We start from the raw sequence: 26,050 nt of genomic DNA, 5'->3' as shown, positions 1-26,050 counted from the left end.
TCTGGCCTGCTTACCTCAGGGTTAGACTTCTAGTTTCATCCTATTTTTTCATGAACAAAAGATCAGCTATTCTGTTCTTCCATGAGGAAATAGGGAAATAGAATTTTAATTTCACCTTCCACTTGCAAACCTTTTCTTCCTAACAGAACATCATGCATTTAACATCTGGTTTTATAAATAATGATTATCCTTTGTTACAGAGTGTCATTTATACAGTGCTTGCTATGCTAGCTCTCAGCCCCATGAGCTCTGACAGTTGGACTGAATGCCATCTGCCACACTTGCAAACACCAGCAGCCCCCAAAAGCCCTTGTTTGTTCTCATATATTCCTGCTGTGAGCTTCTTGTAGGTGTAGTTGAGAGAAGTTGAGAAAAAGGTCTGTTGATCCTGAACAAGGAACATCCAGAATGTTTTACTGTGGAATTTGAACTGCTTTGCCTGAGCTTTCTAATGCCAGACTTTTCTAACGCCTTTTCATTTTAGTGGCTCATACATATGATTGTATCTTTTGCTTTTTTGTTTCCCTTAGTAGTAGATTATGTCTGTGTTGAGATAATCAGAACAATCTACTACTCTCTTACTACACTACTAATAATATTAGCTGCTGAACCCGAATTCTTTGTCATTAAGCCAGAGGTTGACTGCTTTCTGGAACTGGCACAGTTTTCAGTAGAACTTTCAGTTGAGGTGCAGTGTTTTAAAATGTCACTTGAGATTGTTTGTTGTTGTTTTTAACAGAGTATGCTTCTGCTGGCTCACTGTTTGATTACATTAATAGTAACAAAAGTGAAGAGATGGATATGGATCATATCATGACCTGGGCAACTGACATAGCTAAAGGTAAGCAAGAGGAGCAGTGCATAATTAGCCCACACAGCCAGCAAAGTGCACAGCTGGAGATGCTTTCCTTATGAAGTCAGAAAAGCCTTCCTGTACTTGCTCAAATTAACAAAAAAAGTCAACCAACCATATGTAAAAAAAAAAAGAAACCCCAGTCACAGTGCCTTATATGTTCCTTATCAATCCAGAATAATTTCTGGAATGAAAAAGGCTTCCGTGAGCCAGTTTTACTTCTGGTTTGCCCCTAAGTCCCGAGAGGATAATTTTGCTGATGTAGAGTAATTATGAGGTAAAGTGCATAATTATCTTTATATTTGATTTGAATTGGGATGTTTAAGGAAGCTAAGGGCTTATCCTCAGCAAACATACTGAAATTCTCCATATAAAAATGCAAAACAAGTAGTTTTATCCATTGTGTTCTTTGTGACTACACAAGAATTAGTGTAGACTAATGAACAAACAGTAAATTAACATCTTGGGTTCCCTGTGTAGACACCACCTCAGAGAAATGACTAAATAAGATGTTAAAAAGCATAAACATTGCCCATGTAGATTCTCTGAATAATATATGAGCTTTGCTTTGTATTTTTTACTCAAAGTACATTATGGGAAGCTTTGCTTCTCCTGCAGCATGTCAACATGGCATACAGGTATGCCAATTCATGAGTGCAATTAGTGGGAACCACAAAGTATGACTGCTGACACATGATGGCCATGCTCAGCCTGCCTAACAAGATTGTTCCCTTGTTTTGTGTAGGAATGCACTATTTACACATGGAAGCTCCAGTCAAAGTAATCCACAGGGATCTGAAGTCCAGGAATGGTAAAGTAGCAAAACACTGAAAACACTCTGCTTTTACCTGTTAATGTAGCATTTAAGTCTGTACCTGAGCTTTGTGAACAAGTAGAACTAATGCACTGGCTGTCATAAAGCTGCTCTTGTTGAAGCAGAGAAGGGCCTGTTGACCCCTCCAAATCCTGCACCTGTCTGAGCTTCGTTACAGTCCCTGGAATCATTCAGAGCACTGTGGAGGGCTCTTTCAGGTTGTTTCCTGCTGATCATGATTGTACCCATTTTACCATCTGTCAGACATTGCCTGGACACTCCTCACTTCATTTTTCTATTTAGAAAGGATGAGTACCAGGAAAGACTGGTAGACACCAGACAAAATAGACTGGATAAGGCCTGTTATTTCTTATCTAAAAATCTTGTCTTTACTATGGCCTGTTTTGAGGTTTGACAGATAGTTGTCCTTTTGAGTAATACGCAGTGTGGAACTGCACTAGTTAGTTTGCACTTGGTGGTTGACAACCATTTTTATGAAATTTGCTTAAAGTTGCCTTTTAATTGAAACTTTTCTCACTACTGGCAGTGGGATAGGAGGGAAACAGATTTTAGTCATGCACATGGGGAGATTATAGGGTTATAGTCAAGAAAAGTCTTGATCTCGCCACAGTTATAAGTTTTCTCCTTTTATTAATGAATCTTTCGAGAGTTTCCTGTTAAGCATAACTACAATGGGGAGGGTGGAGTTTATCTGTATTTTTGCAATAGTCATGTTGCTGTCTTTGAACTCAGTAAGGTCTGAAAGGTTTTACATTTGTTCAGAGGCTTGCAGGTATTCAGCAAACATTATCTAAAGCTATTTAAAGAAGCCAGGACAGTCATCTGTATGTGCATGTTCAGGCACTGGCTCACTGTAGGATAATTTTTCTTAATAAAAATCAAAGCCTTTTGCTGTGAAAATGTTTTGTCTTTGTTTCTAATAGCATTCTTGTAACCTATTGTTTTTTCATTTTCAGTTGTTATAGCTGCCGATGGCGTATTAAAGGTATGAACACTTTAATTATTTGTAGAGAGATGCTGCTTGACTCAATGTTTTGATGCCTAGTAAATGACGTTGGAACTCTAATATCTGTTTATTTTTTTGCCAGATCTGTGATTTTGGTGCCTCAAGGTTCCACTCCCATACAACACACATGTCATTAGTGGGCACTTTTCCATGGATGGCCCCAGAAGTTATCCAGAGTCTCCCAGTGTCTGAAACATGTGACACGTACTCGTATGGAGTGGTGAGTGCCTCTCATTTCCCTGTGTCTAGTAGCGGCTCTCTAGTGTGACAGAATTTATGTGATGTAAGAGCAACAATTCTAAAGAAAAACAAAAAATATCACACTCTTTTAAAAAGTCTGAGCCATAATTTAAAATTACATTCTTGAAAGTGAAAGGAAGAACAGTGCCTTGCCCAGTAAGATCCTTGTCTGATTAGATTAGCAGCATGCCAGTGTGGGAAGTGCATGCTTTACATCAGGTATTCAGCGTATGTCTGAAGGTTTGCGGGAGCCACCGAACAATCTGCATCATAAATCTACACCTGTAGTTTTTTAGTGGAACAGAAAAGGGTTGTCTTGCAATAGGTGTGTAACAGGATGAAATTATTAGGATTCCACTTTCCATAAAATGGAGTGTTACTGAAAAGTAAGCTGCTTCTCCATGCTTTATTGTTTAAAAGACCCTGCTGTCATTAGTTGTGAGAGTAGAGACTGCACCCCTTGTGAAGGTAGAGGCCTCATCTGAAAATCTAGAAAGACCAGCACTGATGTGCCATTTTTCTGAAGGGGGAGCAATCAGTTATAGTTCATCAAAATGTCAGGTTTGCAGGTACAATAACGTCACTTATTTCACTCGTCCACAGTTAAATTCTTGTTTGGCTTTGCTCTGCAATACAAAATAAGCTAGAAATAGCCCTACTGAGCAGACCAATTGTATGCCTAGCCCCGTAGCCTTTCTATGACAGAAAATAGTAATGAATACTTTTTTGGGGGGTGAGGAGGTGAAGGAAAAGATCGTAGTTGGGATTGTAGTTTCCATGCATATCTGAGTATTAACTATTTTTGGGTTTGGATTCAATGGTGGGTGGCAGAATGCGGAAGGAGTTCTTTCAGTACCTGTCAAGCATTGCCTCTTTAAGGGATGGGAGGAGATATATGTGGGCTGGCACTATGGTTTTAAGCTAGCCCCTGTGGCTGTACATAGGTAAGCTGATGTCCCAGTGGAAAACAATTTAAACTTGCTGCCAAACAGTTGTTTATAGCGAGGAATAAAACAAAAAGAGAAATTATATGCCATTGCTTACAAATGAAAGGTTTGCAAGGAGGGAGAAAAAGCCTGTATTGGCAGATTCAAAATGCTTGCTTGCTTAACTGAACTGGGTCACAAACAGTAAGAGAACATAAGCTAACAAATGTAAATGTTAATGTAAACTGTTACTGGAAGCGATCACGTATTATCCACTGAAGGGCAACATTCCAGTTTCAAAACAAAGCAAAAACGTTAGAGGAGAAATTCCAAACATGGTCTTATAGTTCAAACTGCTCACATAGTTATCTTGATGTGAACTGACTTTAAGTAATGTTCTAGAAGTGGGAGAAGGTAAGAAATTGTTTAATACCTTATCCTGTCAAGTATTACCAGAGCCTTGGGAACAGTATGTCACACATAGTTTATTTTTCCTTGTCCAGAAAGTAAGGATCCTTTGACAGCTCTGTGCTTGGAAGTAAATCTCAACTGCCCTCATATGGAAACAGCTCAGTGTTACTAGAATGTTTTAATGCTGTTATGTGTGTATAGTGCTACTTTAGTATGCCTAATAATATTTGACTCACATTTTTTAGTATATTGGTTTTGAACTAATGTATTCTACTGTGGGTAGAAACTTATGAATTCATAAGCACTTAGAAATGAATTTTTCTTTTTATAACCCCAGTCTTGTAACACCATCATTGAGGAGATACAGTGGTAGAAATGAAGAATGGCAGTAGCCCACGTTCTCTGTTGATGAAATTACTGACATAATGGAGTTATACCAGCAAGAAATTGTGCAAATACAACATTGACAGTTGGAATCTCCGTATAATAAGTGTTAGACTGTCAGAGAATTAGCTAGGAGACAGAAAACAAAAAAACCCCTTAGAAACAGTATTTTTGTTTCTTCAAATTATTATCACCTAAGAAAACAAAATTTAAAGACTCTCTTTTCAAAGCATAACACTTACCAGCAGCTTTTGTGCTGGAGAGACAAATCTGCTTTTCTTCAGTTAAAGTCCTGTTAACAAAGAACAGAATCCTTTCAAATGTAAACTAATAAGATGCTAGGAATAGATACTCTGTTTGCAACATATGTTGCCTTCCCCATGGTTGTCTTTAATATCTTTTCTGTTACCTTTTTGTCCTGACTGGCTTTTCTTTCTCCAAACCAGTCTGCGAAGTTAAATATTCTGCTTAAGGTGTGCAAGAGCTTTTTCTGTGAAGTGTCAGAGTCCTTCTGTAGCCTCATAGGTCTGCATTGCTCCTCAGCTGAAATTAGTTTTCCTCTTTCTGAACAGTTGCGCAGATGCTTATAGCTAACATTCAGATTAATTTGTCCTGCTCTTCATGAATAGTTAAACAGGTCCATATATTCTCTTTGAGATATATAGTAAATAATTTGTAATACTGCCATGAAATGTTAAAGCTAAATGTTCCAAATTTATTACAACACAAAGACAGGTCTTACACTTTAGTTCAGCCATGCTGAACCATTTGCAAATCCATACTCTAAACAACAGACACCAAGTGTTCAAGTGATCAACCCAGAAATGGACTCACATGTCATTGTGTATGTTGCTCAAAAATGATTCCTTGCATCTCTTCCAGATCTGAAAGTGTATGTGGAATGATAATGTTCACTCTAAAAGCTGTCTTGAAATCATGAAGATATATGGTCAAAAAATGTTAACTCTGGAAAAATTGTTGCGCACTGCAAAACAAAACTGCAGTGCCTGTTTGTGTATCAGTATAAATGTGTTTAAACGTAGAAAGCTTATGTAATGCAGCTGAACTATTTTAACACTTAAAAGAACAAAAAGTAAAACCATTACTGGGCTATTGGTAGCATAGAGACTGCCGTTAAATGTAGCAGCTGTTACGCTCCTAGCAATAGCTCATACATTGCTTTAGCTATGAGAACATATGTTATTTATAGAGGGAATGTTGGCCAGCTCCAGGGGTTATCCCTTACTCTTTTTGAAAAGAATTATGGGATCTTTTAACTTCCACTTGGATCAATGCAGAGAAGACTGACCTAATTTTGGTGCCTAAGGGCAGTACCTCTTAAGAGTGCAACACTTTCTGCTCATGCTGTACTTCTGCTAATTTTGTGGCTCCTCACCCTCATCTGTGAACACCTTCCTACTGAGAAAATATTTCCTTTTCTCAGTGAAGATGTTCAGAGTGTTTTCTCAAGTTACTCATTTGGATGTTCCCTCTCTTATATCGTACTTTGAATCTTTATTGACTTTGCACTGGGGTGGGGGTATGGGGGTTTTGTTGGTTTGAGGGGCTTTTTGCCTTTTGGTTATTGTCACATAGTTGAGAGGGTGAGAATTGAATTGCACAGCTGAGCTGAGAGAAGTGTGGGTATAAGCTTTTTTTGAAGACCATTTAATTCTTCTTCTCAGCTTCACGTATAGCATGAATATTGATACATTTGTCTCTCTGTTCCTCTGTGTGTAAAGAGAAGCCCAACATCTTCAGAGGCCACAGCTTACAAACCTGTACATTAAATGATCTTGCTTTGTTTTCCATCATTGTATCTAGCTTGGGTGTTTCTCTGTGAGCACCTGCTGTCTGTCATCATAGGGATGTGATGTGATCAGGGAGGCAGGTGATCCTTACCATCTGAGATGGGAGGGGAAGTGTCAATCTCAATTAAATTACACCAGAAATGGAGGATAGATTGATTTCCATATGAGGTGAGCTGGGCAGCCAGCTCTAAAAATGAACAGAGTGTATCTTACAACAGAGAGGCTGGAGTAAGTCAGGTTGAAATGATTTTTCTGCTGCCAAATGACCCTGGGAATAGGAAAAGTCAAATGGGAATATAGAAGATACCCATTTGCTCCTTTTTTAAAAGTCTGATAATGCAGTCATCCACCTTAGCTGATGATTCAGGGTAGCTAATACATGAGATGGGGTTAAAACTCCTATAAAACTGAACATAAGAGACATGTCACCATTGTTGGTGGTGGTTCTTAGTTGCTGGCTGGCCTTAAACGACAGACAGAAAGGCTTTTATCTGTACCATTGGCCCAAATACAAAGTTCGCATTGTTATTAGAATGTTTGCTAAACCCATACAATTAAATACAAGGATTTCTGATATCCCATTTTTGTATCTTTTACTCTCTTCTACTATTGGCAAAAAATAATCCATTAAGAAAAACTCTTCATGTTGTGTCAGATTGCTGTTTTTCTTTTGAACTATGTGCAGTCTTGAAGTGTTTTAAACTAGCACTGTTGGTTTAGGAAGGCAGTGGTCTGTACAGGCAGTTAAAATAAACACTAAAGGTGTCATGATAAAGGAATTCAGTGCAAAATGTTCTGTGCAAACTTGTGCGCATGAATGAAACAAGACAACCCTTAGTATTTACAGTCTTCCAAAAGAAAGGTAGCAGACCAGTAGAGTTTTCCAGCTCAAGGCTTTTGGAGACGTTTAACTCGTATTTCATTATGTTCTTTCCTTGAAGATGTATTTAGATACTGCTCTGTCTGATGTGCGAACTTGAGTTTCTTCTCTGTGGTTTCATGGTACAGCCACACAGACGATGTGGTTCTGCAAGGCTGCTAAACTCTAAGTTAGATTTGGTCCAGAGGCTTTTGTTTTAAACTGGCTGTTTTGTACACTGTTTTTTTGTCTGAAGTACATGGAACGGCCAAACTATTTCCTTCTCTTGCAGTTAAATTTCCTTCTCTACCGGTAGAGAGGTGATAATTGGCATTACAAATTGAGGTCCCTTTTTTCCTTCTAAAAGGAATGAAGTGAAACAAACAGGATAGTTGAATACCTCTATGATAGCTTTCCCTATATTTGTCTTATTCTCAGGAGAACTGACCTTTTACTTATTTTGCCAAGATACCTTTACTAGGTTTCAAGACTAATCAGTCTTTTGACTCAAACAGAATTAGTCAAATAGGTCTACTCATGTAATACCCTGTTCATTTGATTAAATGCCCAACTCTGCATTTTTTTCTGCTTGAGCTACATGTGCCAATATTCTTGCATTTTCTTTCCTAGCTGGCCAGAATCCATTCAATATGATGTAGCGAGAATAAGCCTGGTACTAGCCCAAACAGTGAGGCTATAGAGACTTGGATATAGAGACTGGTATAAGAATCGTAATGCATTTGGTCAGATCCTACATAAATAATGTCATAAATAATGTCTTTTTTGGTGTTATGCTTAGTATATGAGCAGAAGAAAAAGTCTGTATGTAGATATGTATAACAATAAGCATAGAGAGGTTCTGATTAAAAACAAAATAAAGGGGGAGGAAAAAATAAAGAGACATATTCAAGTGAAGGTGCAAAGTGCCTGTTAATTTGGTTGAACTCCAGTATGTAGTCCCAATGGCAGAAAAACAAGTTGGATTCATTGACTTGAAGCCTTTTGGGTGATGCCAAACTCTTTTCTACAGAGTAGCTTAGATTCTCAGATACTGTGCTACCAAAATGCTAAAGGCATGTGAAATAGGAGATCATTCCCTATTTAAGGACAGCGTGTTTATAAGATATTGAGGAGAACAGAGTAATTTTCTATATGGTGAGGTTAACATAATTGCATACTTTGAGAGAAGCAGTTACAGTTTTGCTCAGAAAATTATATTTAATGTTTTCATATGCATATCATAGGAGCAGAATGCCTTTTGGATCATATTCTGACTACTCAGAAACACTAGTTGCAATCATATAGAAATATTTTTAAATGCAAAATGACTACAAAGCAAAGATGTGTCTAGTTGGGGCTTAGAAGGAGAGGAGGAATTCATTGTCTTCCCAAGTTTCAACAGCCACATGTGAACTTAATAGTGTACAAAGAAAGTAAAAAGCATTTTCCATGGCTCTCACAAAATTGCAGGCATTACACCCCACACAACCCAGTTTTTCATCTCATTTTTTCTGTGGAGGAAAAAGTGGAAACATTCAAATTAATTTAGTGAGAGGATCTTGCACACAAACACTGGCCCAAGTTCCTGCAAATGGAAACTGGTTGCCTGATAATTGGATACAGAATAGTGCTGTATCAAGGTTTAATAATGTATTTAAAATACAAAGTACAGAAATAAAAATTCTTTTCTTTTTTTCTGTTCCAGGTTCTCTGGGAGATGCTAACAAGGGAGGTCCCCTTTAAAGGCTTGGAAGGATTACAAGTAGCTTGGCTTGTAGTGGAAAAAAACGAGGTAAGACTACGTTTCTACATTCAGGTACATAGATCAGAAAACAGTATTGGGGTTTTGCAAAAGACTTTTTCATCTTCTTCAAATTGAAAGTAAGTTCACGCGTATGGAAAGATTAGCAGTAGGAGCTAACACAAAGGGTCAAAGTGATGTTATTCCTCATGAATGGACCCTTTACATCTAATTGTTGCAGCTTCACGTCGTGATGCTGTAGATCAAAAATTGTACAAGTACTGTACTAGTTTCTCAGTCTCAATTGTAAAACCTAGGGGTTTGTTCTTAGTGATGAAAGAAGCCATTGCGTCCAAGGTAGGGGAACAGTTTAACTCCATCTCCTGCGTTTAGGACATCTTTTTACTGGCCGGGAGTTGATATATCTGTAAGAGACCTTCAGCTACTTCAACTTAACTCTCCCAGCAGGAGTCACTATAGTACAAGAAACTGCCGCTTAGATGAAAATTTCAAAAATAAAAGAAGAAAAAATAGTTTTAAAAAAAGAGAGAAATTACAGTTTTGCCACCTACGTTCAACACTACATTGAAGATGAGCTCCTCACTGGTATCGGCAAGGCTGTGGCATAGCTGCAAGCCTCCTCATGCAGAGTCTTTCCATTTCAAAGGCACATCAGTGGTGTAAACACCGTTTGTACAGTGTCCCCAGCCTCGCTTTTCTTCTTCTCACAAATTGAGGCTTTCAGTTAGTTGGACATGTGAGCCTATATCTGAACACGTAGTCCCTTGATATCAAAGACAGTAACTACATTTAAAAAACATTTAAAGTTGTGACTGTACCACACACAGACAAGCATGGAAATCCTCCACAAAGATGAAACCTCCTCTATCTAGACACAGCGGAAGCTTGGGAAACATTACAATGGTGAGGCAGTGGCTGTACAATACAGATTCCTATTATTCTACATAAACTGTTTCTCAAAAATGTGTCAGAGTTAAACAGAAGAGTTACGTTTCCTCCTCTTAGTTTAATATTTTTTATTGTTTTTTTTCACACCACCACCCCCCCCTTTTTTTATTCTATTGGAGGACTTGATTAATTCCAGTGAATGATACTGCGATGTACTGATTAGTTGGAAGGGCTGTGCTGACAGCATGAGGACTATGAATGTGGTCTTCTACAGCGTTTGTCAGAGCAGGAGGCACAAAGAGGCTCTTTCTCTTAGTTTAGGAAAAGGCTCATACCTCATTTTGAAGGAGAAACCATAAAGCCTTCCATCAACAGTATTTGTTTCCTATGCCTACCACGTGCAGTTTTACGGAAGGAGTGCAGAGTAGCATTGGGAATGTTATAAAGAGGTGTAGTCCTACTCTGAAAGATGTCAGAGGGTACAATACAGATTTGTCTACAGTTTTTCACATCAAGGAACTGTGTAAAATACAATATGAACAAAATGGGGACATGACAACTATTACACTCGTGGCTGAAGAAACCTAAGGGGTGACATTTTCAGAGACAGCCTTTTGTCTGCCAGGTACCACTAGCCTCTTGCTACCATCTTCTTTGGAAGGGTGCCAGGGAGCTTAGGGGGCATTAATGCTTACATAGTTGTTTTGGTTTTTTTTCTGGCCATGATTTAGGGAATATGCCAAACATACGCCTTGTAAAAGTCAGCTTTTGCTATTTTCCTTCATAGTTTCTATGTCCCAGAGCAAGTGTGAGGGTCATGTTCTGCTCTCAGTTCAATCTGTTGACATTGGTGGGGTTGCATGGTTCCAGTTCACAACAGATTTCAATCACTGTTGAGGCAGTCCTTAATTTTTTGCACTGCAAACCTCTTGTTAAAATCAGTGTGGGACTGAGGCCAAACCGTAATTGCATAGGGTGAAAAATCCCCCTTTGCAAAGCCTCAGCCCAACAAATGAAGTGGATTTTAATTATTCTGTATGGGTCTTTTTTGACTCTCTGCATAATTTCAAAGTAGTATTTTTATTCTGGTAGAGTTTCTATATAATTATATATTTAATCCAGAAAAGAAACATGAGAGTTCAGATTATGCTAGGCATGATCTCATAGTAAATTACTACTGAAAAACGTCATCTTTATTATAAGATGACACTTTTGGAACCTACTACCTCTATATTACATGACAGATAACATTCTGCACAAGTGAGACACACATAAATGGTGACTGCAACTGATTTTCCACCTCCTGGAACAGTGAGGGTTACAAACAAATACTGTAGCAAGACTACCCGGTGTATTTTTAGGCTAATGACTTAATCAGAGATCAAGCACCAGTACAATTTGTTTATGCATTGCACAAATTTCTGTGTATTTCTTGCACATAAACCTTTGCACCTTAAGGTATTAGATTATTGTAATAATCATACTCCTGCAGTGTACGGGCTCTGTATCTCGTGTTTTTGTGGTGTTCAAATGCTTCTGGAGCAGTGTTTGTTAACTCATACTTTGGCTGCTGTGGCTTGTAAGGCTTTGCAGGTCAAGTTGCAAGAATATAACGGTACAGTTTGCCACAACTTGCTCTGCTTTGCTTCTGAAATGGCAGCAGTATGATAGATAAAGGGGTCTTCCTGACAGGCTGGTCTGAACACAAGTGTAATACCTGGTTCTCACCTGTTACAGGGCAAGAAGCCTTTTTTCCAGCTTGACCCCTCTTATATTTGCCCTCGCTTTCACTGAGGAACTGTTTCTCATCAATGTAATTTTTTAATTTAGTATGAACATCTGAAGTCATTTAACTGCCTTAGTGAGAGCAGAGGCATCTCCTTATATGTGTAGTGGTGTTGGGATGCACATTTAAATCAACTGGAGAGGCTTCAGTATCCGTATGTGTGTGTATGGGAAAGGATTTGCTTTTAGGCTTTCCAGTCTGGAGGCAGAGTCTTTAAACTAAAAGTCCTCTAAGACCAGCTGAGGGAATCTTTTCATGGTTTAAAACTGCAGCAAAGCAAACCAAACAAACTTCAAACTAATTCTGTGTAGTCAGTGGTTCTGGCTATAACCACCAACTCCTTGCCTTCAGTCATTATGAAGTATTTATATGAGTTCACTGTGCTCTCTGAGTGCTTTCTGAGATCTGCATGTCCTCATTAATCCTTCTGACCACAGGCTCATGAAGTCTCTTGTGTCATGTAGAGCTTTACTTAACTCTTCGTAACTCCCTTATTTTAATATATATTTCAGCCATTTGTTATATCAGAAGTGATTATAGTATGGTACAGCTGGATCATCTGTGTGGGAGAAAGGAATTAATGCAGGCTATGCATTATACCTATCTTGACAAGCATCTTGGAACAGCCTGCAGTAACCTGCACAAACTATTATGTTTTAGTATTAAAAGCTGTTTGCCTCGTTTTTACTTCTTTGTCTCCAAGCTTTCTTAAGGAACAGCATTTGTGCATTTGTTCCATTCCTTCCTCATAAGTCAATTAATTGTGTATCTTGCTAGTGTTAGTAATTTGATTTTTTTTATATTTCAATCCTCAGCTTTTATATTGTGTTAAAAAAAGAGTGTTTTACTACTTCTAATTCCATTGCTCTTACAGGAAATCTTTTAGTAGCAGCTTAAAGTGAAATGCTTCCAATAACTGGTACATTCTCTTTCCATTAGAGATTAACCATTCCAAGCAGTTGTCCCAGAAGTTTTGCAGAACTGATGCACCAATGTTGGGATGCTGATTCAAAGGTAATTTAATGCGTGTTTGATTTTTATACCACCACCACTCCCACCCCCCTCCTTGTTTTGGTAAGTGTGTTAGTGCTTCTTTGGGGGACAATGCTAACTGACCATTGATGCACGCTGACAGACACAATTCTTCACAAAGATAGTTGAGAATGTCTTTTTTTTTTTCAAATGGGCTTACATATTTATACCTAAATGTCTCTCTCTTTTAATCAAGAATTAACTGTGCTACTATTAACTTACCTGACAACTAAAGGCAATGATAGTAAACAGGTGAGATAGCAAGGATATAATCATTTTGGAGCAAGAGGAAAATTGTTCTTTTCTATTTTCTTTCAATAGTCTTTCTTGGATGTATGTGAGCATCACATATTTCAAGGTCCAATTTTGATGCCTTCCTTGTCTTGAAAACATGTAAAGTTAATCCATAAAATGTGGGTAGGAACAGCAGTCTAAGTAAACATTATACTTTTCCTAATCTTTTCTGTTTGAATGATATGCTTTATAATGATTATACTGTAATAATATAATGATAGAAGTACTGTAATGTACTGGTTAACTGTGAAAACACAGTAAAAATACAAGTTAAAGAGCCAAACCACTGTCACTATTAATCTGCCCCTGCAAGAATAAACTGAAAGGGAAATTAAAAGAGAGTATTTAGTAAAAGCTTTTGTAGATTATGGGAGTTAACCTTCTTTAAACGGACTCTGCTTCCATCCTGGTGTATATAAAAATGTCTGGAAAGAGCCTTTGGGCATCCTAGCTGTATTAACAAGGATTAACATCTATTTCCTTTGCCTATGGAGGTATTTGAGAGAGCGAAGGATAGTTAAGGGAAGAAAATTATGCTTTTTTTCTCAAGTCAGGGCACCAGGAAGGACTTCATTCCTTTAAACTCAGGAGAAAGTTAGCTACGACTTCAGAGAGACCAACACTTATCCCAAGACAGATTATAGCCCTTAGATGCTCTAGAGCTAGAACTTGTTATCACCAGAGAGTAACCATAGAAGAATAACATGAGAAAGGAGATTTCCCCTCTTTGTCTCTTTCTTTTAAATTTCTTTCTTTTTAAGTGAGGTGTTGCTTTCCTACAGAATGGATATAGAAGGCTGAGATCCATCATCAACATGTGTTTTCTATGTGAATACCCATTTAAATGCCATTCTCTTATTATCTCCATTTTTAATCTCTTCTCAAAAGGGAGAGGAGAAAAATGCTTTGGGTCTTTGAATATACAAATAGGCTGTGTAAGTTCTAGGCCAGTAATTACTGAAAAGCACTTTCCAGTGGCAACTGCTATCTTTAATAAGTACTCCCAAGCATCAGCATCACTAACAAATACCACAGAGTAAGAATTATTTGAGCTTCTTTTCCGTAATTGCAGCACATACTAGATCAGCTCGCCCTCTGCCTTGCTCTAGCCACATATATACATGTCCAGAAAGCTGTTGCTGTTTTTCAGGGAGGGGGACGGATCTGCATTTTGTAGAAGGATGCCCAACCAGCAGGCTGAATTCTATCTGCCTGAATAATTCACCTGGGTGTGAGCTGGTTCCTGGGAGCACTGTTCCCAAAGGAGTCTCTGATGTGTGCAGAGAGTGAATCTCATGTTATACGGGTTTTCCTGACAGTCTGCTCTTTGCTACGTTTTCATGCAGCTTCTCTTCTGTTAAGCAATTATAAATGCTTTATTCACATGACTGAAATGGTGTAATCTCTGGTCACAGTTTAGGCATGTGACTGACTTATTCTGTCACACGTTGGGAAAGGATTGCTACTTGCAGCTCTCAGAATGTCTTGATAAAGGCTGTGTGGCCTGCATGAGCCAAAAGATGGAGCACACTCCTCTAAAATACTGCTCTGTGCAACGTTTCCTTTTTGCCAGGATTAGCTTTAGAAAATCAGATAGTCAATGCATGAATAAGTTGCTGAAGGTCAAGCAGGGGTGAGCTTGAGGATCTCAGCTGCTCTAAAGCAATCGCTAAGGTGCATACTTTTAGCCCACAGAAAGCATGAAGTATCTTTAGTGGATTACCCCTGAGAAAAGAGGGATGTGCATTTACTGTAGAGCTAAGGAATGCACTTTAAGAGCTGCTGCAGAGCAGCACTGCTTACACTGTAACTTCCTCATGGGAATGGACAGAGTTATTAACTTTGCTTTGAATTCTTAAGAATTTCTTCATATGTGGCAAAAAGTGTCCACAGTGCATTGCTCAGCATGGCATTTGTAATAGTAGTCTTTATACAGTTTAAACTCTGCTAGTTGAAAGAAACAGTACCCCGTCTGTTCAAAGCATTTTACTAGAATGTTAATTACTAATTATTTTAAGTCAGTAATTATGAAAGAACAATCTCTGTGGTAACTAAGTGTCTTAAATAACTACTTCCACCTGTTAAAATCCTTACCAAAAAAGCTGCTTTTGCTTGGGTACTGGATAATTGTGCAAACAGGGTCCCTCATCACTGGTGCCTTTGTTTGCTGGGGATACTTGCTTTTGAAACACAGGTGAGTGGTTCCTTCTCATTTCATCTGTTCACTCAGTTTATCTCCACTTTAACATCAAAAATGTTTATAAATTACTGAATGTTTAATGGAAGTCAGAAACCTGGCAGCAAGGAGGCAGCAAGGAGGCAGCAAGGAAGCAAAGCCATGTGGATTAAATATCCTGGTTTTGTGCAGAGTGGAAGGAAACAGCTGAAAACATTAGCCAGAATTATTTCTAGAGGGACATATATTTTAAAGATTTTTGTGTGAGACATCACAGATATAAAGGGAAACAGTTTTCAAAGGCGACTCATGCCTCAATATTTTAAGCATCTCTCATAAGGACTGCCTTGAGATGCCTGACTTTCTAGAAAGTGCTAGGCACTCATCCACCAAAAATAAGACTTTTTTCAAAAAGAGCTGCTCAGCTTGGGCTCCCAGTTTCAGCAGTCGCTTCTTGCCAGTTTTAACCAAGCTGTCAGACTGCACTTAGCGTGCATCTATTAAATCTGAAATTGTCCTTGCCTGGGGGCAAGAAACCAACAAAACCCACATGGCAGAGCAGGCTTGTGTCTTCCTGTCAGCTTTGCCTCCAGGGAAAGCTGTACCTGTAAATCTGGCAGCTACAAAGCTGGCAGGGTAGCTGGTGGCTGTTCACAGAAATTGCACAGCCGGAGATGTGCAGGCTTTGTCAGTGCAGCGTGACTGCTTTGTTCCAGCTCGAGTTGCGCAACTCAAGAGTTCCTTTGCCTGTAGCATAGGACCCAAAGAATTTGTGTTGCTGAGTCTCCCAGGTCAGTCGGTGCTTTCACCTGTGCTTAGTAAAACCCTGGTTTCTGTCATTGTCTCCACTCCAGTTCCAGACAAGACTCAGTAGTGTTGACTGTGTTGCTTAGGGTTGGCCCTGCCCTGTCTTTTCCAGTACACCCACAAGAAAGAAGGAGCAAGCAAAACTCATGGAAGTGTTTTATAAAAGAATCCTAAATAAGCCATAAAGCATTGTGATTAATGCAGCATAGGGATGTTTGCCCTTAATCTCTTCCTGAAAGTAGAATTACTTTATTACAGGCACATTACACACCTGCCAGTCTGTTGGAGAGTACATAGCAGTAGCAGTACCCTGGTGTATTGGTGGGGAACCAGTGTCTCTTGTCTGGCACCCTCCTCATCATCTGGGATGGTCTTGGAATCCCCTCAACAGTTTGCACCCACTGGGGTGGTTACAGGAGATGCAGCTGTAGCAACAAGAAGGGCTGTTGGAAGGTTCTCCTGCCCCTAAACCGTGCCCGATTTTTCTGTTCTGGTTGGTGCCAGGGATGGATTTTGAGGTCTGTACCCCTGGCATGGCATAGTCCCTGACCAGGGAGGTTGGTGCTCTTTCAGAATGTGTTTCTCAGCCATAGCAGGTCTGGTGGCATCATGCATGTAGGGGGAAGACTGCTGCCTCCCCCAGCCCCCCCATAAATGCAGGTTTCCACATTGGGACTGTATCAACAAGTGCAAGGAATGTGCTGCTGAATAGGCACCTGCTGCTCGGCGCACCCAGGTTGCCAGTCCATGGACACTGGGCTGGGGGCCAAATTGCGTAAGCACATGGTGGCTGGGGCAAGTGCTGTCTGTGTGAAGAAAATCTGCATAGCTTATCCAGCTGCCCGTTGCCTCAAGTCATGGAGATGGACCAAAAATGACAGACAAAGCCGCCAGTTACAGCCGAACAGTGCAGCATTACTGTATAAGAGAGCTTGTCTTTTTTTTTGTTATGCATTTGACACATTTTCATGCTGTTTGACATTTAAAATAAAGAAATTGTCTTTCTTTTATAATGTGGAAATCACTTGGATCTTCCAGGGAGAGACACCTCAGCATTGTTCCTAATTGTTTTTGTGCTTCCAAATTAAAATGCACGTTTTAATTGCGGCATCTGTAATTTTAGCAGAAATGGTATAATTACTGGCGGGATAGAGAGAGAATGTGCATCATCCCCTTATTATGTACCTACGTTTTGTTTCAACCTTTTGTCTCAACCTTGTCTGAGGTCTGTCAAACAGACTAACAGAGTCAGTGCTCTTTCAAGAGACACATTTAACTGTGGCTTTTTCAGTTTTCACTTATTATCCAATTTCATGGCTTCCCTTTGGGACTAAGGCGAAAGTAGAAAATACAGAGAAGTTTTAACCACAGTCCATAACCAGTGAGCACAGTGGGTGCCGGATGGAGAGCATCCATCAGTTAAGTCAGTGAGCCTGTCTGCTCCTGAGGTGGCCAAGTGAGATGTTTTCTGGAAAGTCTGTCATCATCTGCAAGAGAGGAACCATGGTCAGAAACCCATTTTTGATGGGCAGCTAAATATTTGTTCACACGTTAAAGAGTGTGGGTTACTACCTGTAAAAGGACATCTGTCTAATTACCAGTTGCTAATGGGTCCAGCCTTCTCTTTTTGGCAGTATTTTCCTTCTTAGCTTGAGGAAAACTTTAGAATCAGGAATCTTGATGGTTATTTATACTACTAATGTTGTTTAATGCTCTTACTGAGTACCAAGAGGTTTAATGGTAGATATGGGAGACTGAGCTAAGGCTTGAGTCCCAACTGGTTTAAGTGACTCTTACCACACGAACCTTTTCTTCAATGGGAAGAACAAAAAGAAAGAAAAAAGTTTACACATTTGGAGTCCTCTTGCAGGATGTGGTGTTCAGAAAGCAGCATCCCAGTTTCTGTTACTGCTATTGAAAAATTCCTGCAAATAATTTTGCGCAAATGCTGTGGGTTTGTTTTTCGTCTTCAGAAAAGGCCATCATTCAAGCAGATCATTTCAATCCTGGAATCTATGTCAAATGACAGTAACCTTCCAGACCAGTGTAACTCATTCCTGCATAACAAGGCGGAGTGGAGGTAAGTTTCCTTCTTCCCGAGATGAAATGACGTGGTTTTCCTTTTAAATAGTGTGAGTCCATATTCTTTTCAGAAAGACATCAGACTCCGATGATGTATTGGTAGAAAATATCTGTGCTTGAGGTATTTTTAGAGCGTAACTTACCTTGTTTTTCAGGAATGCTCAGAATGCTGTGAAACTTGTATTAGGAGCCAATACACTTAGCTGTACCCTGTATTTATTATTACACTGGTTTAGGTATCATGATATTTATGGTTTTGTGATTCACATCTTAAAGCCAATTGCATGTTTTCAGTGAGCAGTGTGAGGGCAAAACAGCTCAGGTATGTTTGATGCAAGTTTCTTAGGAAGTGTGTAGGGATATGTTAAAAACCCCCAACAAAATAAAAATAAAGGGCATAAAAAGATAAATTTTCAAATCAAGCCTCAGTTTGTCTTCACTTGTGTGTGTTCTGCCATTTCGTGCATCCTCTCTTTTGCATTGTCTTTGTGTCCATGCATTCAGCGTATGCCCGAGCCAGCCCTGGTTTTGCATAGTATACCAGCCTTGCTTGAGCATATGATTGCACCTACTGCTATGATAATTTTTATTCATAAGTGATTATAAATGGAGAGCAGGTTTGCGAAAATGCTGTTACGTGGCACTGTTTTACAGTAAAAGTTTCAGCCTGGTTTTGGTACGTGCCAGAACTTTAAAACCCTGTCCCCAAGGCCTGTGTGTCAGTTGGGAAGCTCGCTGCTTCACACTGCATCCTTCTGTTTGGAAAAGAAAATTGACAACCGCTCTGCATAGGCAGAAGACTTTTACCAGTGCTCAGTCTATATTAAGCAGTGCTGGCCCTGCTCCAGGTAAGCTGGGAGCAGCAATACGGGACGGTTCCGTGCCTGCACTCGGAGCAGGAATGGAAGAACCCCAGCGCAGCAGGGCAGGGAAGAGCCCGTGGAAGTGGGGCTCGTCTCAAAGCCAGCATCCCGCATTTCCTCCCCAGGCTTCCCTGGAAAAGCGAAACGTGTAGTTTTAACCGGGCCAGTGGAAAAAGTGAGCGGCCCCGGTCACATGGAAGGACTATAAATAGCCGGGGCCGGGGCCGCTCCTGCCCTGACTCAGCACCGCGCCGGCTGCAGCCCCGCGGCCTCGGGCCCCGGCGGCGGCAGCGGCGCGCCACCTGCTGGCCACGGCGCCCACCTGCGCTCCCCGCCGCCGGGGCCGGGGCTGCCCCCTGCTCGGCGCTGCGAGGTTCCGCTGTGGTCAGTGCCTCCTCTTGCCGCTCCCCAGCTCTCAAGTGTTTACAAGGATTTCATCCGCGGTGTTGCTTTTACAGTGTTATCAGTGTGGCCTCTTGCCCCCCAGGCCCGTATTCTAAGGCTTGGGGTAAATATCGGGTATTTAAAGTATAAAAACAGATTTCTTGGCCGCCGTTACTGATGCAGACTCTGGATGTCGTGTTGTGATTTTGGCAGCAGACAGAATACAAGGAGGACTGGAAGAAAAATATCACCCACTGAGGGCTTTCTTATGCACCCCTGTGTAGTAAAAATATTTATTTAAAGGATGAGCAAAGTCACGAATCGTTCAGGTTGGAAAAGACCTTTAAAATCAAGTCCAACCATTACCCCAGGACTGACAAGTCCACAACTAAACTGTGTCCCTGAGGGCCTCATCTGCACAGTTTTTGAACACTTGCAGGGACAGTGATTCCACCACTGCCCTGGGCAGTCTGTTCCAATGCCTGACTACCCTTTCAGTGAAAAAACTTTTCCAGATATCCAGTCTAAACCTTCTCTGGCACAGCTTGAGCCCAATTCTTCTTGTCCTATCTCTTGTTACTTTGGGAGTACTCAAACTGCTTTAGGAAAAACAAATACCTTCTTAAATCTTGCCAATATACGGGAATAAAAGCTGTGCTAAGTGACATTTGGTAATATTAAACTTCTATTTTACAAAACTCATGTATTTCTTAGTGACAAGGGTAGCCTGAGGATTTCTGGCATATTTCATTTTGATTTACCTGCATTGCTCAGATGAGGAATGGCTAACAAGGCATTAACAAAAAGCTATGTAGAAACAAAAAGTCTTTGGCACTATCAAGCCGCTGAAAAACTTGTTACCATGAGACTTGTGTTAAAGGTAAATTTGGCTTTTTGTTTTTGGAAGAATAAATAACATGCAGACAAGGAATTATGAGAGAGAAAATACAAATTCATGATGGGGCATGATTTGCCTGAAAGCAAAGATGGTTTCTGAATTAAGTCGAAATGAAAACACAAAGTGCAGAAAAAGCATGGTCATGGGGGGGCTTGCTTACAGGCTGGGTGAGAGGCAAACTCTCTTACCTGAATTCTGGTATGGGCTGTCATCCCTGATGTGAAAGCCGCGTCCGTATGGGGCACTCATGAAGGGTAAGCCAGATCAATAGAAAGTACGCAAAAAACATGCAAGTTAAAGTGGGTGTAAGTCTTCTATGCATAAAGTGATCCCAAGAGATAACTAAGACAGACAGACCATTTCTGAGAACAGCTGCACTGAAGTTTAATGTGGTTCAACTTCTGCATTGAAAAGTCTTTGCTTTTTACTTACTGCTTTATTTTTTACATATATTTTATCCATAGTGATTTGCAAAGAGATAGTTAAACCAGCAATAGGGAAAGAATGAGATGTGCTACCAAGAAATAGGGAATTTTAATGAAGCCTGGCTATCGCCCTGGAGAAGGGTGGGCTTGGAAAAAGCAAAAGTTACACTTGTTCCCTTGAGGGGCCTCCAAAGTAGTGATACAGATCCTGTACTTTCACAGGGATACCGCACTTATCAAAGCAAATCAAAGCTCAGATGAGCCAGGGTTACATTTTTTAACCCACTCTTAAAAAGAGGCAAGGTGAGGTTCTGTTTATATAGAGACTTGCAAAAAATGCATCTCTAGTAGCGAGTAACCAGAGTCTTCAATGTCTCTGGCTGGCGTGAAAACTGAGAGTGGCCTGAGTCCATACAAGAGGTGATAAATGATACTTCGACCTATCTTCAGCATGGTCTTATTTGCAACATTTACAGGTCTTCATGCTTATATAAATAATAAGTTTTAACTTGTCTGTTCTGTCATTTCCTTAAAATAATTCAGTGTCTTCCAAACTGTTGTACCCTTCACATTTTTATTATTGAATCGAGTTGGGGTGCTGTCTGACAACTGAGTTGCACGGGTCTGCCTCATGTTCGAGTTCATATTCTGTGATTTTTTTGGAGCTCTTTCTCAAGTCACTTTTATTACAGTAGGAAAAAAATTACTATTGAAGTAATGATGTTCCAATTCAGTGAGAGATCACATTTGTCTGCATTTAGTCTTATATACTGACTGCATTTCTCCTTCCTTCCTCTTCCCCGCGAGCGGCTGTTCTAATGATTAAAATAGTCTATTAGTGCGACTTTTATTAGTGTATCAGTAGCAATTCTGATTATTAACGGTATTAAAAACAATGACTGGCATTTGTTTATCTGTGACTGTTTATCATTATAGTTTCTAATGATATAGTATACCTTCTTCAATGTCACAGAATGAGATTATTCTAGAAAAGCCAGTAAGCTCAGACTGCAGCACTACAGAAGCAAACAAATCCACATGCCCTACCATGTATAATGTTTCAAGCTGCCTCATTTATGAGGTAAGACTCATTAACTGGGCAATGTACGGTAGCTTTCTCTTTAATTACACAGTTTTATTATAGAGTGAAATTATTTTTCAGAATGCAACTGTTTTCACAGACTGACCTTTTATTGTGAGAAGTTTGTGTCTAATGAAGAGAGGTAATTACAGCACAAAACTGACTTTTGACATACAGAAAGCTATTGTTAGCAGGACCTTCCTAGTGCAGAATGTTATTTAAAAGAGAACTTAATTTGCATGTTTTAAAAATTATAGAGTTGTATGTAAGTAGCAGTGATGTTGAGAGACGAGCTAAGAAAACCAGCACTTGTAACCACCTTCAGATTGCTCTGTAGTTCCCACAGTAGATTGTGTAGTATATGTTGCACCTGTCAGAAGGGGTTTATGATAGCAAAATGAATGTTTGGAGAGGATTGACTTTCTGACCTTCCGGCCAGTTTCTTCCTTTATTGTCTCCTTATTAGGATGCGTGACCACTTTCCACCCAGCACACAGATCAGCCTTGACCTTTGCATGCCTAAATATGAGAGAGAATTTTGCTTGAAATCTGAAGCATAATAATTGTGAGGGGCATTTGTTCTGACCACCACATCGAACAGCTCACTCAGCAGGATTTAAGTGTGATAAATGCCCTTGCCCCAGGTGGCTGATTTTTGCAGTAGAATTAAGCGTGGTGGTAAGAGTTTGCAGTAGAGTTCGCTAGTTATTGCAGCTCTGAATCCTTTTGCTGTACTTTGTAAGCATTACTCTCTGACAGAGGTGTCTCATTAAAATAACAAATCTATAAGATTTGGAATATTTAAATTATTTCATTTACTTAAATAGGCTATTTGGATATGCATTTCCCACATTGACAGCCTGAACTTCTTTAAGTTGATACTGGAGAAGAGCTTAATCATTCCGTGCTAGGAACGAGGACAGGAGTCTTACAGGAAGAAATCATTCTCACCACCACCACCTAAAGACCTTTTATTTTCTTCTTAAAACATCAGAAGGAGCAGATTTTGTTTGCAGTGTGTTTATAAAGGGAAAACTTCTGAAAGTTTGAGCAGAAGATTTGGTATTGCAGAGTCTCACTAGCTATCTCCAGAGCTGTCTTCAGGATCTTTGCCCCTTAGGAGCTTGCTCGCTTTTAGGTGGAAAACAAACTGCTGTGATTGACTGTTCCCACAACGTGAACAGGAAACAGTTGAAGTAATATTCAGGACACAGGTAGCAGGCAGTACATGGTCTCCCAGACGGTCACAGAAATAGTTTGTTAAATGCAAATACAACTTCTGATACAAATTGGAGTTGTTTTAGGGTGGGGGTTTTTTTAGTTATCCCACAAGCATAAAAGTGCAGCTCTATTTAGTGACAGAATTTTTTCTGTACATTGTAGTATACACCCATGCATTTTTAGTGCAAAACATGTTAAACTTTTTTCCAAGAGCAGTTCAGTTCATGTGTTTAAAAGAAATGCATACCCAAAGTCAACAGAAACTACATGCAGTGTAATAACCAATAAGGACAGTATCTGAAGCTTCTTAGAGTACTGTGTTTACTTCCTGCCTTTCTTATTTTTCGCACCTTTGTGTATATGGTGAGAAGCAGAGAAAAGTAAACCAAGTCCTTTTATTAACTGTTCCTACTCAAGAAGCTTGTATTTGTAACTATTTGCAGGGTTGGATCATATCATGGTATGTATTCCTGCTCTTGTATCTTCACCTAGAGAAATGGGAATGTGAATGTGAAAAAGACCGCAGTGGTGCTTCTGTACATTTTGAGTATAAGTCCAAATAATATTTACAGCCAAGTTACAGACTCGGGCAAATGGGCTTCTTAGACTGCCCATATTGTGTTGCTAATGATGGTCCCGTCACCAGTTCCTAGTGCAGTTTCTTTGTGGTTAAGGTTGTGTTTTGTGATGTTGAGGGTAAAGATGACATTCTAGTTTTTAAAGTGTTGTTATGCTGTGGCATTTTACTCTTTTAAATGATGTTTTTCTTCAACTGAAGGTATTATGGTTATTCTCAAGTATAAACATTTCCAGTTGTTCTTAAAGCTCTGAAAGGCTTTGCATTTGGTAATTAAATGAACTGTTTGAGTTAGTATTGTACTTTTCAGCCTTTCACATTTAATTAACATTCAAGTAGAAATTATGAACAATTTATATCTGCCAGGAAAAGACAAGACGTAACAAATTGTCTCCGTGCAGATGTGAAATTGAGGCAACCTTAGAGAGACTAAAGAAACTGGAGCGTGATCTGAGCTTTAAGGAGCAGGAACTAAAGGAACGGGAGCGGCGTTTGAGGATGTGGGAGCAGAAGTTAACCGAACAGTCCAATACTCCTGTAAGTACACGATAATTCAGCCTTTCATCTTCCTTCAGAAAGTGTTTGGAGCTTTGTCTGTGTGTATGTGCATCTATCTGTGTGTGTCTAAAGACACACCAAAGAAATAGTGCCCCTGTTATCTTTAGTTGTTCCTTTGGGCCAGTTAAAGTCTATTTTCTTACATCACTGCAAATAACTATACTGTTTTTAAAAAAAATTGGCTAATCCATCTGATAGCAGATATTGCTGATAGTTCATATGGTGCCATGGGCACTTAGATAGTTTCCCATTGATTTAATTACAGTTCTCAGCTTTAAAAGTTGATTGCACTCAGTCAATTCATTTTTCAACTAGAAAGTTGTTGACTTTAATGAATGCAGGATTTGGTCTTAAATGTAAGAATCTTTTCTCAAGAAGAAGGTTTGAGAGACCTATGTACATTTTTTAAATTCTGTCCTTTTTCTTCGAGAAGTAAGTTTTCATTCTGGAAAAGAGGGGGTCAAATTTTGAAGTGTTAATTTAGAGCTTTGTTCATAACTTATACTGGCCAGTTACTAGCTGTTAGGATTGCCACATTTCTAATAATAAGTTGGAACAAAAACCTTTCTTGGATGATCTTGAATTTCTTTATGAAGTGTGATGCTCTTAAATACTGACTGGCAGAGGGAGGACCACAGGGTTGGTGCATGGCTAGACATGTTACAACAGAATTGTTGTCAAGAAAAATACCACATTACTTACTTGTTTTTAAAGCACTAGCCAAAACAAGTACCAAATTGAGATTGCAGCAGCATATGATTTTTCCTACGCACAATTTTATCCTACTTACAGCCTTGATTCCAGCCAGACCCATCTATATACAACTTGTTTTTAAGGCATAGCTTATTGCTGTTGTTTGACTGAAGTTGCATTCGTGTTCCAGCTGTGAACATGCAGTAATGCAATCATGAAGAATGAATGTTTTCCTATGTGCAGATACTGTATGTTCTCAGTAGATATCTATATGCCTGCTTTAACGCTTGCAAACTTCCAGTAACTGAGCTGTGGGCCATCATCTGTCCTGAGCACAGCATGAGACACAGCCTTAATGAGCAAATCTTTTCACAGGCAAGGCCCTAGGGGTTTTTATGCTGTACTTGCTTATGACTTCTACTTTTCACTTAGAGCTGGCACTGCTGAAAGAATAAAGCACTGTGCTGCGGCCTGTTGTGCTAAGCATGAGCTATCTTTCTGCATAACATTAACCCAACTCTCCTATTGCATTTAAATGCAATTTCTTCTAATAGAGAAATACAGGTTTGTTTTTTTTTCCATAGATCTTTATCGAACTGTTACATGGAACAGCTTTTAAAAAGCCCTTTTGTTGGAAAAAATTGGCGTAGTAGCAAAAATTGGCTTGTTCAAGCAGGGTTGGGTTTTTTTCTCATAGCAAATAAAGTTCTACAAGGCACGCATTACAAACACAACTATGTTTTAAATTCATAGCTGTAAACCATTTGAAATGTTGAGCGTTCTGTTTGCGAGCTGTAATCCTTGGAGTCAAGTGTCTCCCTCCATCCCTTGGTTCAGGGTATGTCTGCTTAGCAGTATGCAACTGGAGGATTGCAACAGCGAGGTGCACTGCTCAGTTTTAAGCTACGTTTGCTGTAAAAACAGTAGTAAAGATAGGGCAACCAGAACCAGTAACACAACTTAGGGTGCCCATTAGGCTTATACCAGGTTCTTAGCCAACAGTAGGCCTTGCTATGTGTTAGCTGGTACTGTCATCTTAATTTTGCTCTGCAGTAAAGACCAGAGGCCAGTAAATACTATTAAAGTGGTGTTCAGGAGGAGGAACTTGAGCTAAGTGAAAGGAGAACAGGGGAAGCTGTCTCTGGCACTTGATTCTCCAGTGTTCTCTAGGGTTGGTAGCAGCTTCATCCTGTCATGG

General features: G+C 39.7%; 1 protein-coding gene across 4 annotated transcripts in view; it reads left to right on the top strand.

Moving 5' to 3' along the window:
- Window positions 1-26,050, top strand: part of MAP3K20 (mitogen-activated protein kinase kinase kinase 20) — a 91,604-nt gene that overhangs the window by 34,493 nt on the left and 31,061 nt on the right. For all 4 annotated transcript variants that reach the window (XM_065670359.1, XM_065670357.1, XM_065670358.1 and 1 more), the window contains 8 exons: window positions 740-841; window positions 1,599-1,664; window positions 2,645-2,673; window positions 2,777-2,914; window positions 9,031-9,117; window positions 12,701-12,775; window positions 18,044-18,150; window positions 24,003-24,138. In XM_065670359.1, coding sequence (XP_065526431.1) covers window positions 740-841; window positions 1,599-1,664; window positions 2,645-2,673; window positions 2,777-2,914; window positions 9,031-9,117; window positions 12,701-12,775; window positions 18,044-18,150; window positions 24,003-24,138 — 740 coding nt within the window. The remainder of the gene's footprint in view (window positions 1-739; window positions 842-1,598; window positions 1,665-2,644; window positions 2,674-2,776; window positions 2,915-9,030; window positions 9,118-12,700; window positions 12,776-18,043; window positions 18,151-24,002; window positions 24,139-26,050) is intronic.

Source organism: Lathamus discolor, chromosome 3 (assembly GCF_037157495.1).
Source record: "Lathamus discolor isolate bLatDis1 chromosome 3, bLatDis1.hap1, whole genome shotgun sequence".
Lineage (NCBI taxonomy): Eukaryota > Metazoa > Chordata > Aves > Psittaciformes > Psittacidae > Lathamus > Lathamus discolor.
The sequence above is the reverse complement of the archived record's forward strand: the minus strand, read 5'-3'. Positions and strand labels throughout refer to the sequence as shown.